General features: G+C 40.1%; 2 protein-coding genes across 4 annotated transcripts in view; both read left to right on the top strand.

Annotated features, from left to right (window-relative positions):
* Positions 1-14,244, top strand: part of TMEM87A (transmembrane protein 87A) — a 40,913-nt gene extending 26,669 nt beyond the window's left edge. The window contains exons 14-20 of the mRNA XM_043984927.1: positions 5,490-5,548; positions 5,763-5,866; positions 7,682-7,755; positions 8,029-8,090; positions 9,513-9,568; positions 10,278-10,308; positions 12,049-14,244. Of these exons, the coding sequence (XP_043840862.1) occupies positions 5,490-5,548; positions 5,763-5,866; positions 7,682-7,755; positions 8,029-8,090; positions 9,513-9,568; positions 10,278-10,308; positions 12,049-12,090 (428 nt within the window). The 3' untranslated portion in view covers positions 12,091-14,244. The remainder of the gene's footprint in view (positions 1-5,489; positions 5,549-5,762; positions 5,867-7,681; positions 7,756-8,028; positions 8,091-9,512; positions 9,569-10,277; positions 10,309-12,048) is intronic.
* An 870-nt stretch (positions 14,245-15,114) lies between these two features.
* The window catches only part of VPS39 (VPS39 subunit of HOPS complex), a 54,663-nt gene continuing 53,472 nt past the window's right edge, over positions 15,115-16,305 (top strand). Inside the window, exons 1-2 of one of the 3 annotated variants that reach the window (XM_043984966.1) lie at positions 15,115-15,351; positions 16,018-16,047. In XM_043984966.1, the coding sequence (XP_043840901.1) occupies positions 15,279-15,351; positions 16,018-16,047 (103 nt within the window). In that variant the 5' untranslated portion in view covers positions 15,115-15,278. Of the gene's footprint in view, positions 15,352-15,978; positions 16,048-16,305 lie in introns of all 3 variants that reach the window. The other 2 variants (XM_043984968.1, XM_043984967.1) reach the window with 2 other exon arrangements.

Genomic DNA, 16,305 nt, shown 5'->3' with positions numbered 1-16,305 from the left:
TCTTAATATAGGGATCTATGAAAATGAAATAAATGTAAAGGATCAGGATAAGGTGCCCAACTTACCATCAGTCTTGTGGTAGTGCTCAAAGTTTGAAAATCCTTGTTGCCCTCCTAACTCGAGGTGTCTTCTAAAATTATCCTCTCCTACTGAGCTTATTTAATTTCATCACTTATGCTAAGCAAAGTTTCCTTCATCTCTAGCTCCAGTTCTTTTTTTTTCAATTAATTTTATTGATATCTTTTGTTTATATAGCTTTCAATTCCAAATATATCCTTTCTCCCTTCTGTATTCACTGAACCATCCCTTGTAACAAAGAATAAAAAAGCAGCATTGGGGGGTGGGGGGCAGAAGTAGGTCAAAACTAAGTAACACATTGTCCAAGTCTAACAGTACATATAATGTTCCACAACAGGGAAGAGGTTGTGCTTCAATTTTTTTTTTTTTTATTTTTTTTATTTTTTATTTTAGTGAGGCAATTGGGGTTAAGCGACTTGCCCAGGGTCACACAGCTAGTAAGTGTTAAGTGTCTGAGGCTGGATTTGAACTCAGGTACTCCTGACTCCAGGGCTGGTGCTCTATCCACTGCGCCATATAGCTGCCCCGGTTGTGCTTCAATTTAATGAACAAAACATCTGTGCAGGGCACTAGCCGGCTGCGGAAGGTAATCTCCCAGCCTTGACTTCTTCACTTATACTTGAGATGAACATTTCTAACTGCCTAAAAGACATTTTCTTCTTGGATATCCTATTTTCACTTTAAACTCAGGATGCCAAAACCAAATGTGTCATCTCTTCTCCATATCTGTTGGTTCTTAATGCATTAGAAACTCTGGAGTCATCTTGGATTTCTTCTTTGTTTGCCTTCTCTATAGGCCAGTGTGTCATCAAGTCTTATTTGGTTATCTTTGAAATACTGCTTAGCTTCACCTCTTCCCTACCGTCTGTCACTATCTTGTTTTTACTGGAAGTGATCTCTCATTACCTCACACCTGCATTAAGTAACAGCTTTTGTTGGAGCTAGATTCTTTTCTCCAAAAGACTCTTCACTTCTGTTCCTCTTACAGACAGATCTTTCTAACAACTTCCATTATGTAATTTCTCCTGCAGAGTAACCTCAAATGGCTCCCTTGTGCCTGCTGACTCAATTTTATTTGGTTCTCTACAGCCTCCATCTTTTCTAGCCAACTTCTTCTTTCCCACTCTTGTATACACACACTGTACCAGTGAGGCCAATTGCCTTACTGTGTGCCCTGGGTACTCCATACTCCCAACCCTGTAAGTTACTTGTGTTGCTGCTCCTATATGGAGCTCCTATCCTCCTACTTCTTCAGATCCTCCCCTACCTTCGGGACCTACCTCATGCACCACTTGGTTTTTGAAGCCTTTCCTCATCACTTCAGCTCAAGCTGAGCTCACCCGTCACAGTGCTGTGATGAGATTTTAAGTTAGGACCACTTAGGAATCTGTTTTTATTTTTTCTCCCTAGTAGGTGCTAAAATCTTTCAGGATACGATCTTGTCTTAGAATTCTTTGGTGAAGCTTCCATTCTGCATAGGGTCCAGCACAGTGCATGGGCTATATGAAGTATTCATTAAATACTTGTTAATTATTCAGTGGAAAATGCAGCATGACTCAAAGTTTTGGCAGGAATTTGGATCCGGCATTGAGAGTTTTTATTTTAACTTTGCTATTACTTATCCTTGTGATCTGGGGAAAAAATGATATCCCTTTGTTTCTTTAGCTGTACTTTCTAGTTTCATAGTGGCCAGGTCAGTTAACTTTATCTAGTACTGTAAAACAGACTCTGAAGAGTGCCGTACAGATGCTGGCAACTTGAGTCATTTCACTGCTAAAAGTTTTGTTGCCACGGATTTTTTAAATACCCAGTTTTATTATGCAGTCCTTGCTAACATCATTCTTTGCAATTAATTCCTTACAAGTAACAGACATCTGTGCAAGGCACTAGCTAGCTGCTGGGGGTGCACAGCCCAGGGCAGAGAAGGAAAGCTTCATGGCAGAGATCACAATGGAGTTGATCCTTAAAGGAAGGGCTTGACACTATTTTAAGCTGCATCTGGGAGACAAGGGTATTATTAAAGTGGTGCTGTGGGCTTGAGATAGAGAAGGTTTGCATTAGCAGTTGTAGGGAACACAATAAGAGTCAATTAGGGAAACATAAAAGGATTTTTGTAGAGCATCCACATCTCATTGGTTATTAGAGAACAGGAATTTGTAGTTGCCCCCACTGGCAACATTGCATGATTTTCTTTAGTGGTATTTAGCATCTTGGAGCATGGGCAGGAAAGGCACATGGCAAAGGTGTCCCAGAGCTGAGGCTTGGCAGGACAATAGGACAAGGGGACAAGAGGGGAGGATAGTGCTTAGTTTAAAAAGCTAAACATCTAAGTCAAGACTGTAAAGGGAAGAAAGTGAGTAGACTGCGGGTGACAGGGAGAGATGGAAGGATCAGAAATTGTGATGAAATGAACAGTTTATAGTGAGTAAATTAAAGGTAGAGATGGAAGGAATGAAAATTGTGATTGGACTGAAACAAAATATTTAAAAATTGTGGAGGAGAGAAAGTTTGGGGTGTTGGCGTAGTCTGAAATGTGGTTGTAGTGGAGGTTAGGGAGGTTGATGAGCTTGAAGGATGGATTTTTTTGGGGAGACTGATCATTATATAATTGAAACCTCCAAGTATGAAGGCAGGTCATGGGCATAAGGGAAGATTTAGGTGTCTGGACCCCTTGAAAAAGGAGAAAATGAACTTTCCTTCTTTGTGTTGTGTGGGGGCATGGATGGATATGGAACAATACGTGTAGTGTCAGATTTGGTTGAACTGTTGGTTAGTTTTGCTGAACTTTTTTCTTCCTTTTTGCTGCAAAGGATGACTTGTGGGCTAAGAGAGAGGGGGAGGGATCTTTTTAGAAATGAATATAATGTAAAAACAGGATCTGTGCATAAAAATAGAACTTTCGGGTATGTAATAGTTTACCAAGTTGATTTGCTTGGCTCTTTAAACTGGTTAGAATGATATCTGTTCTATAGTTGGAACTATTAGCTTAAGTCGATGTTGTTATACCAACCCCTTTCCATCTATATTGGACAAAATAAATTCCCCAAGCCTGTTACACTGAGCAAAAAAAGAATTTGGGAAGGTTGATGAAGATAAGAAATGGTTAGCATTGGCAGAGACTCTTCTTTTTTTCATTAAAGTCCCATTTTTTCCACTGAAAGATAATGCTGAGTTTTGCTGGGTAGGTGATTCTTGGTTGTAATCCCATTTCCTTTGCCCTTTGGAATATCATATTCCATGCCCTCCGGTCCTTTAATGTAGAAGCTGCTAGATCTTGTGCTATCCTGACTGGGGCTCCACAGTACTTGAATTCTTTCTTTTTGGCAGCTTGCAATATTTTCCCCTTGATCTGAGAGCTCTGGAATTTGGCTATAATATTCCTAGGAGTTTTCTTTTGGGGATCTCTTTCTGGAGGTGATTGGTGGATTCTTTCAGTTTCTATTTTAGCTTCTTCTAGAATTTCAGGGCAATTTTCCTTGAGAATATCTTGGAAGATGGTGTCTAAGCTCTTTCCTTGATCATGGTTTTCAGGTAGACCAGTAATTTTCAAATTATCTCTCCTGGCTCTATTTTCCAGGTCAGCAGTTTTTCCAAGAAGATATTTCACATTGTCCTCTATTTTTTTATTCATTTGGATTTGCTTTATTGTGTCTTGGTTTCTCATAAAGTCACTGGCTTCCATTTGTTCAATCCTAATTCTTAGGCAATTATTTTCATCAGAGAGCTTTTGTACCTCCTTTTCCATTTGACTTTTCAAGCTGTTGACTTTTTTCTCATGTCTTTCCTGCATCACCCTCATTTCTCTTTCCATTTTTTCCCCTACCTCTCTAACTTTATCTTCAAAGTCCTTTTTGAGCACCTCTATGGCCTGAGACCAATTCATATTTTTCTTGGAAGCTTTAGATATAGGGGCCCTGATGTTGACATCTTCCTCTGAGGGTGCCCCTTGGTCTTCCTTGTTACTGAAGAAACTTTCTGTGGTCCTCACCTTTCTCTGTTGGCTCATCTTGCCTTTCTTTTACTAGACTTTTAGCTCCTTAAAGTGGGGTACTGTTTCCAGGCTGCAGTATCCCAAGCTTCAGAAGTCCCAGGTGGTATGATTTAAGGAGAATCAGGTTCTTCCCTCGCCCAGCCTGTTTCCTGATCCTAGATGACCCCAGACCAACTTGCTAATCAACCAGCTTTGTGTGTTGTGGTTGTCAGCTCCGACGAGCCTGTGCCCCTCCTCCACCTGGGCCACTGCTACTCGAGCCTACCTCCTGGTTCTCAGCAGGGGTGTAAAATCCAAGTTCTGCCTTAGCACCACCATAGACCCCGTAGTCTCTCCCCTGCCCAGGACTCAGCCCACTCACCAGACTGTGAGCTTAGTTCCAGACAACACTGGCGCTTCGGCTGATTCAGAGGTTCTGGGGGTCTGCTTCTCTGGTGAGGCCTTCCTGGGACTGGATCTGCGTCAGGGTGACTGTGGGGTTGGGCTCAACTCCTGTATCAGCACAGCAGCTCCCTCCTTCTGACCTTCCAAGCTGTTCTTGGTTAGAAGATGGTTTCAGCACATTCCACACAATTCTTATACCATACAGAAACACCAGGAAGGTCTGTTAAACTGAACCTACTTCCAGAGCACAGTGAGCCTCAGGGAGAAGAGAATTTCTCAAGGGCAGAGACTCTTCTTACATCTGTTCCTTCCTTGTCACTTAAATAGGCACCATCCCTATGTAGGTCTTAATCACCTCTTAGTAGATTATTAATTTTTTTCCTTGTCTAATCCATTTTTAGATAGTAAACTCCTTCCTTCCTTTTTTTTTTTTTAAGTGACGCAATTGGGGTTAAGTGACTTGCCCAGGGTCACACAGCTAGTAAGTGTTAAGTGTCTGAGGCTGGATTTGAACTCAGGTACTCCTGACTCCAGGGCCCACCAGCCTATCTATCCACTGCGCCATCTAGCTGCCCCGATAGTAAATTCCTTGAAGGCCCAGACTGCATTTTTCTTCTTTCTATCTTCAGGTCTTAGTATAGTGTCTTATATGTGGTCGCCTATTCCTTTTTGTTGAATCGAATTATATTATTTAGTTTTCCAAATTGTATCTCACTTTACTATATTTCATCACATTAGTTCTATATTCATAAATAAAGGGATAATTTCAGCTGCCAGAAAATGACAGCCATGTTCTTCAAAAATTGTAAGAGTTGAAGGGATGAGGTAGTTTTATTAGAATACTTCAATCGTTTTTCCTTCACCATCAGTTGTCCCTGGCTGAAATAATTGTTTGGAGAATTATAGTAGGATCTTATTGCAGGTAGGATAAAAATAGGTGAAGTTTAGCCAGACTGGGTCTGAGGTGGCAGGAAACATTTTCTCATGTAGGATTGTGAACCAAAATGATCCTTCTCTGATCCTTGTTTCCCATCAGCTTCTATCGTTTTCATCATCTGGACTACCATGAAGTTCAGGCTAGTGGATTGTCAGTCGGTAAGTTGCCGATTGGATCCTGTTCAACATCCTGTGTGCTGGTCATGTGTCAGCCCTTCTTTATCTGGACCAGATCCGTGCTTTCATTCTGAGTCTGTTGCTGGGTATTGTGAAGAGATGGGAAGGAAGGTGGCTCACCATATTTAATTTTGTGGCCTCTTCTGTGGCATAGTGATACTCCAGTATTGTTAGTAAACCTGTTTCCTTTTGGCAGGACTGGCAGGAGCTGTGGGTGGATGATGCCATCTGGCGGTTGCTATTCTCAATGATCCTATTTGCCATCATGGTTCTGTGGAGACCATCTGCAAACAACCAAAGGTTCTCGGCTTATCTTACCTTTTTTATTAGTGTGCTGTCAGTATTGTATGGTAGGATCATCTGCTCATATCAACTTTAGTTCTTTCTCGTTCAGAGTACAATTTGGACTTCCAAGTCCTTTTTTTTTTTTTGCAGGGCAGTTAGGGTTAAATGACTTGCCCAGGGTCACACAGCTAGTAAGTGTCAAGTGTCTAAGACCGGATTTGAACTCAGGTCCTCCTGAATCCAGGGCCAGTGCTTTATCTACTGTGCCACCTAGCTGCCCCAAGTCTTCTTAATGTGTAAATGAAGAGAGAGATATGGGAGAGTACTGAGCATCCCATCAACTGTCTAATCTATAGAAGAAAATCAAGATTTTTATTTGAGGATACCTTACTCTCCTTCAGAAGGATAGGAGAAATAGAATGTTGAGCTAGTATGTTAACTTACTGAAAACTTGTTGGTAGTTAGTTTTAGGATACTATAGTCAGTTCTCAATTATTTATGGAATAGCTGTCAGACAACTGAGAATTATCCAGTGTTTTTTTCTTCTTTTTTTCTTCTGTTGGCTTTGAATTTGGGCATTTTGCTGTTAATAAACACTTTTTAATGGATACAGGTCATAGAAAAGTGGTGAAACTAAAACCAGCCACTTTTTCTAATTGGTAAAAGATTTAGGGAGGGGAAGAGATTTAATCTCTGGGTTGGCTCAATGAAATTTTCGATTGTCTGAGAATTTGTCTAAGATATCCTTGCCCTTTTTTTAAAAAAAATTAATAAAGTATTTTTTTTTCCTGTTACATGTAAAGATAGTTCTCAACTTTTGTTTATACAAGCTTTCCAATTTCAGATTTTTCTCCCTCCCTCCCCTCCCTCCCCCCTCCCCTAGACAGCAGGTAATCTGATATAGGTTTATATATATATATACACACACACACACACACACATAATACCATTAAACATATTTCTGCATTAGTCATGTTATAAGAGAAAAATCAGAGCAATGACAAAAAACCTCAAAATAGAAAAACAACAGCACCAAAAACAAAAGAAATAGTATGGTTCATTCAGCATCTATACACCACAGTTACTTTTTTTTTTCCTGGATTTAGAGTGACAGATGTGTGAGTATATTTGAATTGTGACTCAAAAAATTGCTTTCAGTAGCCAGAATGATTTTGTTACTTTATTGATGAATTTGTTAAAATAACAGAATGTTCAACCAAAAGAGACATCGATTAAAGGATTAGAAATTATATAGGGAAAGGTTAAAGGAATTGAGATTATTTAACATAGGTTGATTAGTTATTTAGGTTCCAAGTTGTTGCCCCAATAAAAGTAATAATTATCAGTTATTTTGTTGTCTTCTTTTATCATGAGTTCCCTGGAACTCTTCTGTACCATTGCACTGGTGAGAAGAATATAGTCCATCTCAGTGGATCAACACTCAATGTTGATGATACTGTGTACAATGTTCTTCTGGTTCTTGCCCTTTTTTTTTAACAGAATTGAGAACTTTTTTGGGGAGAAGAGTTCCTTATTAGAGGTGTCCAAAAATGGAGTGGACTACCTTGGGACAGTGGTGGGCTCTCTTTAAGCAGAGGCTAGATGTGCACTTTTGGGATATGTTATAGTGAGGATTCCTTTCCAGATTAGACTAGGTTGCTGATGAGGTTCCATACGGCTCCAAAATTCTATGATACTTAATTATTTTTTATGAATGAACATAAATGCAGCTACAGAAGTCAGTCCTATAAAACTGACCTTTTTCATCATGTAATTCAAATATTGAAGTCTTTATATTGTCTTCTTTTTCTTCCACATTTTTGCCAATAGGTTTGCCTTTTCACCATTGTCTGAAGAAGAGGAAGATGATGAACAGAAAGAGCCCATGCTAAAAGAAAGCTTTGGTAGGTTATAAGATTCACCTTGACTGTGCTGTTCTTTCTAAAAATGAAGAGATCTTAGAGTTAGAGTAATAGGTGCAATTTACTCTAAGTTTAACATGATTTCATGTGAGGAAACTAGATCTTTTTCTTCCTTCATTTCTAGTATTATTCTTATTAATGGAATGTGCTTTAACAGTTCAGTACTTCTCGATCTATTTCTGTATACTTTGCTGGTCTGTGTCCATAGAGCTAACTATTCTGTTTAATTTAGTTTTTAATACCTTCATTCTGCAGAAGGAATGAAAATGAGGAGTACGAAACAAGAACCAAATGGAAATAGTAAAGTGAACAAAGCTGTGAGTATGAATTCCACCTCCCAATCCCCTTCTCTATCCCCCAGAGCTTCGGAAATGCCCCACAACGTTATTCATTTGACTTTAGAGTCCTTAAAAGTTTTGGCATATTCCCTGAATTGTAAACAAAAATCTAATCTCACCATATAACTTATGTTTTGTTGAAGTATCTCATGGAACACCATGTTGAAAATGTAGATAAAAACTGAATTTATCTGGATTTTATAACCAGTTTTTGATTAAAGTTTATTTTAATGAAGTATAGTTTGGGTATAGTCTGAATTCTGGGAAAAGAAAAAACTAAAAGATGGCAGATATTTACTTATAATTAATTTCTCGTTTTAAAACTTTAAGTACTTTGTAGGCAGCTAGTTTTTTAAAAGATCCGTGCATGCTATACTGTGTGCTAAAAGTGTTTCAGGCCAGTCTGACAGTTTTGTCCAGGAATTTTCATCAGGAAGTCACCATTCTTGGTTGTAATAATACCCACTTTGGCTGAAGAAATACCCTGTTACCTCATTAATAATCTAAAATGATCTGCTTTGTATCAGTAACTAAGATTTTCTTAATAAGAGCTAATCAGTTACACTTCTGTCTCACATAAGGGTGCCTTATTCATTATAATTTTTAATGTTCACTCATAACATAACCATATGTTGGCAGGACAATCTTTAAAAATAAAATCCTTAAAAACATTTTTAATTTGTATCTCTACCTTTTGTTTTTATGATACCATCATTTCCTATTGTATCCCTCCTCTTCCAGCAAACCATCCTTTGAATAAAAAAGAGGGAATAGAAATTAGTTCATTTAAATTTAAACAACATATCAGCTTTCTAATTATGTACACTTGAAAAACATTATTTTCAAGCCAGCAAAAACTTAAAACCAGTGATTTGAGCAGATTACAAGAATGCATCAAACCAAAAATTTAATTAAATTAAATAGTTTGGAATAAAATCACTGAACTTGATTATCACTTAGCAACTCCCCTTTGTTAAATTAGTGTGAGTTTGGGGCGGCTAGGTGGCGCAGTGGATAAAGCACCGGCCTTGGATTCAGGAGTACCTGAGTTCAAATCCGGCCTCAGACACTTGACTTACTAGCTGTGTGACCCTGGGCAAGTCACTTAACCCCCATTGCCCAGCAAAAAAAAATAAAAATAAAAATAAATTAGTGTGAGTTTAATGCTCAAAAAGATTGTTGAAACAAGTTTAGAGGTATTTAAAACATAGTATTTTTTTGTAGTTATGGCATTTTGGTGGTTCTCTTTTTCATAATAGAAAAATAACATTGAGCTTTTTTTGAGTTTGCAGTAGCTTTTGATTGCGTTTTTATGCTTACCAGGTAAATTTTTTTAAAAGACTAACTTTTGTGTTGTCTGATTTTTCATTCTGGTGATACCTGTTGAATTTTGACCTCCAGCAAGAAGATGATTTGAAATGGGTAGAAGAAAATGTTCCTTCTTCTGTGACAGATGTGTGAGTATATTTGAATTGTGACTCAAAAAATTGCTTTCAGTAGCCAGAATGATTTTGTTACTTTATTGATGAATTTGTTAAAATAACAGAATGTTCAACCAAAAGAGACATCGATTAAAGGATTAGAAATTATATAGGGAAAGGTTAAAGGAATTGAGATTATTTAACATAGGTTGATTAGTTATTTAGGTTCCAAGTTGTTGCCCCAATAAAAGTAATAATTATCAGTTATTTTTATTTTGAGCTCAGAAGAGGAGAAAATGCAAGAAACAAAACCAAAGAATTTCCTAACTCTAATGAAGTTTGCTTAATATTTTCCCTTAATGTTCTTCTCAAGGAAACATTTCTGTTGAGTTGCTTAGGGGTACCCTTGCCTGAAATGAAATAATAGAAGAGATGATTTTTTTGAAGTTCTCTAAGTTCTTACCAGGGCTGTAAGCATAGTGTATTATTAATTAGCATGTACAGTCTTATTTATTTATTTATTTATTTAATTTTTATTTTTTTGCATGTACAGTCTTAGGTCTGCTTTTTTTCTGTGCCATTCCATTTTGTTTCTTATGACACATTTCTTGTTCTGAAAGGCCTGCTGAATTTTTTTGTACACAAAACTCTAGGTAGTTGTAGCAAAAGCTTAATGTTGCATTCATAATTCTACTCGGTAGAGCATTATGTTCTCTAACTGTTGGTGTCTTTTTTTCTTCTACAGAGCACTTCCAGCCCTTTTAGATTCGGATGAGGTCAGTAAACAAACTTTTTTTTTTTTTTTTTGGCAGGGCAATGGGGGTTAAGTGACTTGCCCAGGGTCCCACAGCTAGTAAGTGTCAAGTGTCTGAGGCCGGATTTGAACTCAGGTACTCCTGAATCCAGGGCTGGTGCTTTATCTACTGCGCCACCTAGCCACCCCCTAAATAAACTTTTAAAAGTAAATTCTCTGGGGTGGCGCATTGGATAGAGAGCACCGGCCCTGGATTCAGGAGGACCTGAATTAAAATTCGGTCTCAGACACTTACTAGCTGTGTGACCTTGGGCAAGTCACTTAACCCTCATTGCCCAACCAAAAAAAAAAATTAAAAAAAAAAAAAGTAAATCCTCTGATCTTATGAAATGCAAAAGTCATTAAGGAGATTGTTTTGACTTTGTTTATTTCATGCTCTTGAAAACTGTCGTTAAGGCAAGAGGAGAAAAAGGTATGGAAAGCAAGACATACTGAAAATATAACTTTCAGGTGTTCAGAGAAGGTCCTCCCCTTCCCTCCCCCAGACATTGATGTAAATATGTCTCTCTTTTGAAAAGTTATAGACCCAGTCTACAGCTCTGTAAATTCGGTATGGCTAAGCTAAGTCCTCCCTACTTACTGATCTCCTCCTGAAAAGACTTTAACCTGATGTGTTCAGGAAATACAATTGATTTTAATATTAACCTAAATTTAATAAGGAAAATTAAACAGCTACAAAAATAATATAATATACCAAAATCAAATAGGATTCTTAATTCTTTTTTTTTTTTTTTTGCTGGGCAATGAGGGTTAAGTGACTTGCCCAGGGTCACACAGCTAGTAAGTGTCAAGTGTCTGAGACTAGATTTGAACTCAGGTACTCCTGAATCCAGGGCTGATGTTTTATCCACTGTGCCACCTAGCAGCCCCCTGGGATTCTTAATTGTTAATTGTCTATGGTTATTTATGTTGTCTATAGGTAATTGACCAGAGTGGGTATACTTTTCTATGTGTTCATCTTTGCAGTCTGTGTGGTGGATGTTAGTTCTAGAAATGTGTAAGCTAGGTCCTTTTTGATATCTAGGAAGCTGTGAAGGGAGTTTTCATGAACTAGGTCATATACAAATTTTTTTTCTTTCTAATTACTGTATGATAGCAGACAAGTTCCTTGATTGCTTTTCCTTATTGGTGTAAACGAAGAACAACCTACAGATATGAGTTCTCGGCTACTTTCTGGCCTGTGGAATTGAGTCTACCCAATATAACCAGTGTTCTAGGACTTATGTACAGACCATTATCATGCTGCCTAGTTTTTGGTCCTCTTGGACAGCCCCCCCATGCTAATCCTGCAGCCGAAGTTCATTTCTTTAGCAGACTTCTGGCCCCCATTCACCTGCCAGGATCTGGCAGTAGAGGGACATAACCCTTGGTACAGTTGTAGAAAAGCTTATGAGTATATGGCAGCCCTGGCTTTGCCAGCCTCTCTCATCTATGTGTTTTTTCCCTGGAATAAGTGCACAATACTTGGCAATCATGTTTCCTCGTTATAAGGGTACAATTTCATTCAGCTATTAAACTATCAGTGGAAAATATAGTTCCTACTACGTGCTGCCCCCTTAAATATTGAAGAGTGTGAATAGGTTCTTTTGGTGGATGTATATTCTAGGATGTGCATATATTAAAATATCAACATGCCTAATCTACAGAAGAAAGATTTTGAACAAGAAACGATGGTCTCTAATGATCCTTTTTTTTCTTCTAGGAAAGAATGATCACGCACTTTGAAAGATCCAAAATGGAATGAAGAATGGAAGGTTTTCAGGGCAGAGCTTGTTAGCGTCAGGGAAAAGATCAGCATTTGTGTCAGATTTCTGTGCTGCTCTACTGGCTGAAAGGAGGCAGTAACACACATGCTCCTGATTTGTTGTTCCTTGTGTGTGTGAGAGTGAGAGAGTGAGAGAGAGAGAGAGAGAGAGAGGCATTACAACCAGGCAAGCGTCCCATTGGGAAACAGGTCATAGAATAACAAAATCCTCCTAAAAGGTTCTGATTTACAATTCCCCTCTTCTACTCCAGATCTCTTACTTGGATGTTTAAGCAAACTACATGTATTGTTTCAGCTATTTAATTTGTCAGACTAAAATTTTAACACCAAAGGGACAAGGTCCATAATATGTAATGCCCAGAAGCAACTGCCTATGATTTTATTTATTTTTTTTTTTTGGAGAGGTGATGGGGAAAGTTGTTCATTATCCTTCAGTTTCCTGGGGAGCAAATGGTACACCTTGCAGAGCTAGTTGAGAGACAAAAGGGCCCCTTTGAGTTAAGGAGTCCCAAGTACTATCAGTGATTAAGAGTACCAAAAAATAGAAAGATTTGAAAACATTAACAGTGGGATTCAGATCCTTTTTTAAAGCAAAATCAAGTGCAATTTTGTTTACAAAATGGTGTATATTAAAGATTTTTTCTATTTCAGATGTAATTTAGAGAGAAAATATTAGCTTAACTCTTTTGATGTCTGCTGTTGTGATACATCCCATTGCTGGCAATGTGGTGCACATCTGAGAACTTTTAACTACTGCTCTGAAAGCCTCCAAGTGCTGCATTGCTATCTTCTATGCAATGCTTTATCTGCCCTGGCAATCCAGGGATGATAAGTGTTCCCCTAGTATTGCAGCAGGTGTAGAGGCATTCCTTCCACCTGAGAGCATGAGTAAACTTCCTGCTGGAGGGTACTGCAATGCTTCAGAAGAGGATAACTGATTACAAAGGAAGCAGGTCCTTCCAGCTTAGTTGAATATCCCTGTGTGGGGTAGGATACGTTAGGGTGAACTTACTGTTTCTGTCGTTGGTTAAGAATGTTTAGAGGTGTTACAAGGGGAGTTGCTGAATTAGAAATGATTTTAAACACTCCATTTCTGTTCTAATGGTTTTCTCAACTTTTGCCTTCCCAAGCTATGGATTTCTGTTCTAAATACAAAAAGTTCATGCCACTTTTTAATATTAAAAACCTCAAAGTCAAAACATTTCTGATTTTTCTTTCCAAATTTTCTCTTTTTTAATGTTCTTTCTGTCTCCAAAACTCTTGTACCCTCTGTTACTGGGGGGGCAGGAAACATTCATTTCCACATACTTTATTGCTCTTTGGGCTGGGAAACTGTTGGTTACAATATCCACTTTTTTTTTTTTTTGCGGGGCAATGAGGCTTAAAAGTGACTTGCCCAGGGTCACACAGCTAGTAAGTATCAAGTGTCTGAGGTTGGCTTTGAACTCAGGTTCTCCTGAATCCAGGGCTGGTGCTTTATCCACTGTGCCACCTAGCTGCCCCTCCCCATCCACTTCTAAAAAAAAAAATCTGCATTTCTTTCTAGGTCGTACAAGCTCTGCCATAGTTACTAGAAGTTTCACAGATAGGACTTCTTTTCTGTAACAAAGATATGAAGAACTGATTACTCTCACATATTAACTGCCTAAATAGCTACTGACAAAAGGCTGGTAGCTTTAATTTGCCATTGGTGCTTCTATTTTTGTGCCATAGAATTAAGAAGCACCAGCTATGATCCTTCAAGTGTTTTGGTCTGAATTGTTCAGGACTAGTAAGGAAGTTTCTGTGGGTCAAGTTTGTAACTCAGGGGCTGGTAGTTGGCTGACAATCTTCTTCCATTATTGGAATTTGATTACAGCATGTCATTAGCATGACAGGATCAGGATCAGCTTCCAGACTTGGCGGGGGAGGCACAGTTCCCTATTTTCCTGGAGCACTGGCTAGATGTCTTAGGTCACAGAGCAGAGACTAGAAAGTGCTACACCAAAACAGGTGCCTACCATACCCGTGGACTGCTACTGCAGCTACAGCTCTTCCATTTCTGGCTATGGACATGTCCTGATTGATCAGTAATTAACTAAAGATGTGTAAAATTTGTTGCACATTGCCTGGCACAGGCACTTAATAAATACTTGCTGAATTGAACTAAAATTCACGTTTTCTGATATCTGGGTCCAGAATTCTTTCTCTACTATGAACTTTACTGCAGTTACTGTTTTTAAACTCGATTTTTTTTCTGGGTGAACATTCAGATTATTTCTAGTATCAGGAATTGCACAGAAACCTCACCAAAGAGAATGGAATTTGGGAAGCATGAGGAAACAAAAATGTGGCTGATGCTACAGATAGGAACTGAGGAATGAAACAGGTTGAATGCACGTTATCTGAGGTCCAAATGGGAAAGAATGCCCTAAGGTAGGGTTTGCTGGAGGACAAAAGAACATTTGGCGGAAAGTTGTTTTTTTTAAGGAAACAAAAATTCTTGAAACCCAGGTAAAGAAGAGCGCTTGGAGTCTTCAGTTTGAGACAGGGCCTGGGAAGGGGTTGAGAGGTGTCCTATTCAGTTTCCAGGACGGTTCAGGAGTTGGGGTCCTGTTGGGGGGTGGGTGCAGAAGCTAGCAATTTTGCCTTTCACCCAGATATTAGGGATCTTGATGGGGGCGGTATTGCATGGGGAGGCTGCCTTTGCAGCTCCCACCTAACCCCCGGTCATCTTGCAACCCCTACGAACCCTGTCAAGTCAGACGTACGTGGCTCGAGTTCAGCGAGTCCGCGTGCTCGGATGGGGACACTTATCTTTACCAACTTCAAACTGAAATGTGTCATTTCCTTCAATTATTAAGGAAAAAAAAAGACTGAAAGGGGGGGCATGCCCCTAAAATGGTCAATTCGCCCCGGACTACGGATGTCCGAGCAGGTGGAAGGTAACCGTGACGAGACTCCAGGTCGGGAAGTTGGGAGCTGTGGCGGAAGGGGCGGGGCCTCAGTGGCGGAAGGGGTGTGTCTGCCATCGGAGCAGGAAGTTTGTAGCTGTCGCCGTCGCTGCCTCCTCCGCCTCCGCCTCCGCCTCCCCCTAGGCCGCCGAGGCCGAGGGTTTGTTCCCGCGGCCACAGACCGCTCGTTCGTTGCTTTCACCCCGGCCGCGACAACGCGGGCCCTCAGCCGCCATGCATGACGCCTTCGAGCCGGTGCCAATCCTGGAGAAGCTGCCGCTGCAGATCGACTGTCTGGCGGCTTGGGGTGAGAGGAGGGGGACGGGCGTGTAAGTGAGTATGAGAGAGAGAGAGAGAGAGAGAGAGAGAGTGTGTGTGTGTGTGTGTGTGTGTGCGTGAGTGTGGATGTGCGTGGCGCGGGGTGTATTTGGGGGTGTGCCCCCTTCACACACCTCCTCCCCCGCGGGGTGGGGCAGGTGGGGGTCGCAGAGGACTTGGGATTCCGAAACGCGTAGTGGGAGGACGGAGATGTCAGTGGGTGATGGAGGGAACTTCCACTCGGCGGTGGTTGGGGGAATGGGAGCCGGGTAAATCCACCGCCTCCCGGAGCGTCGTTCTTGACGTTCATTCCTTGAGAATGTGGAGTGTGATGGGTCAGCGTAAAGAGGAAGTGAGCAGAGCAGTCATTCCATCTGTCAGGCGGTTCCTAAGATCCTACTCTGGGCCACAGATACAGAGACCGGGTGAAGCCAGCAGCTGCTGTCACCAAGGCGTCTGCACCCTAGCTGTACATATAGTATGTACATACCAAATTTAGAGGAGATAATGGGGGGGGGGGCACCCACGGGCCAGCCAAATAGCATTTTAAGCATTTTTGAGCACTATGCTAAGCACCCCTATTGTGTGCTAGTAAGGGGTTTGAATTTCCCCTTAGGAATCTGATCTTGGGCTGCATTCCTCCCTGACACTTTAGTTTACCGTGCTAATCAAAGACTCCTAATGGGTAGGTATCTCACTGCCTTCTTTCTTTTTCTGTAGCTTTAATTGGACTAGTTTTTAATTGAGATCTAGAAAGACCCTTTGTTGAAGTCTTGGGAAAGAGTTGGGGAAGAGCTAGGTTCAGCCTTGATTTTTCTTTACTGCTTGCTTGTAATCCTATGAAACCAAGCTTTGTCGTTTGAAATTGTGGGTGGAATAGCGTCATTCCAAAATGCCTGGAGAGGTAGCCCATAAATATTGCAGCGACCCATTTGGGATTGAC

This window comes from Dromiciops gliroides, chromosome 2 (genome assembly GCF_019393635.1).
Source record: "Dromiciops gliroides isolate mDroGli1 chromosome 2, mDroGli1.pri, whole genome shotgun sequence".
In the NCBI taxonomy this organism is placed as follows: Eukaryota; Metazoa; Chordata; class Mammalia; order Microbiotheria; family Microbiotheriidae; genus Dromiciops; species Dromiciops gliroides.
The sequence above is the reverse complement of the archived record's forward strand: the minus strand, read 5'-3'. Positions and strand labels throughout refer to the sequence as shown.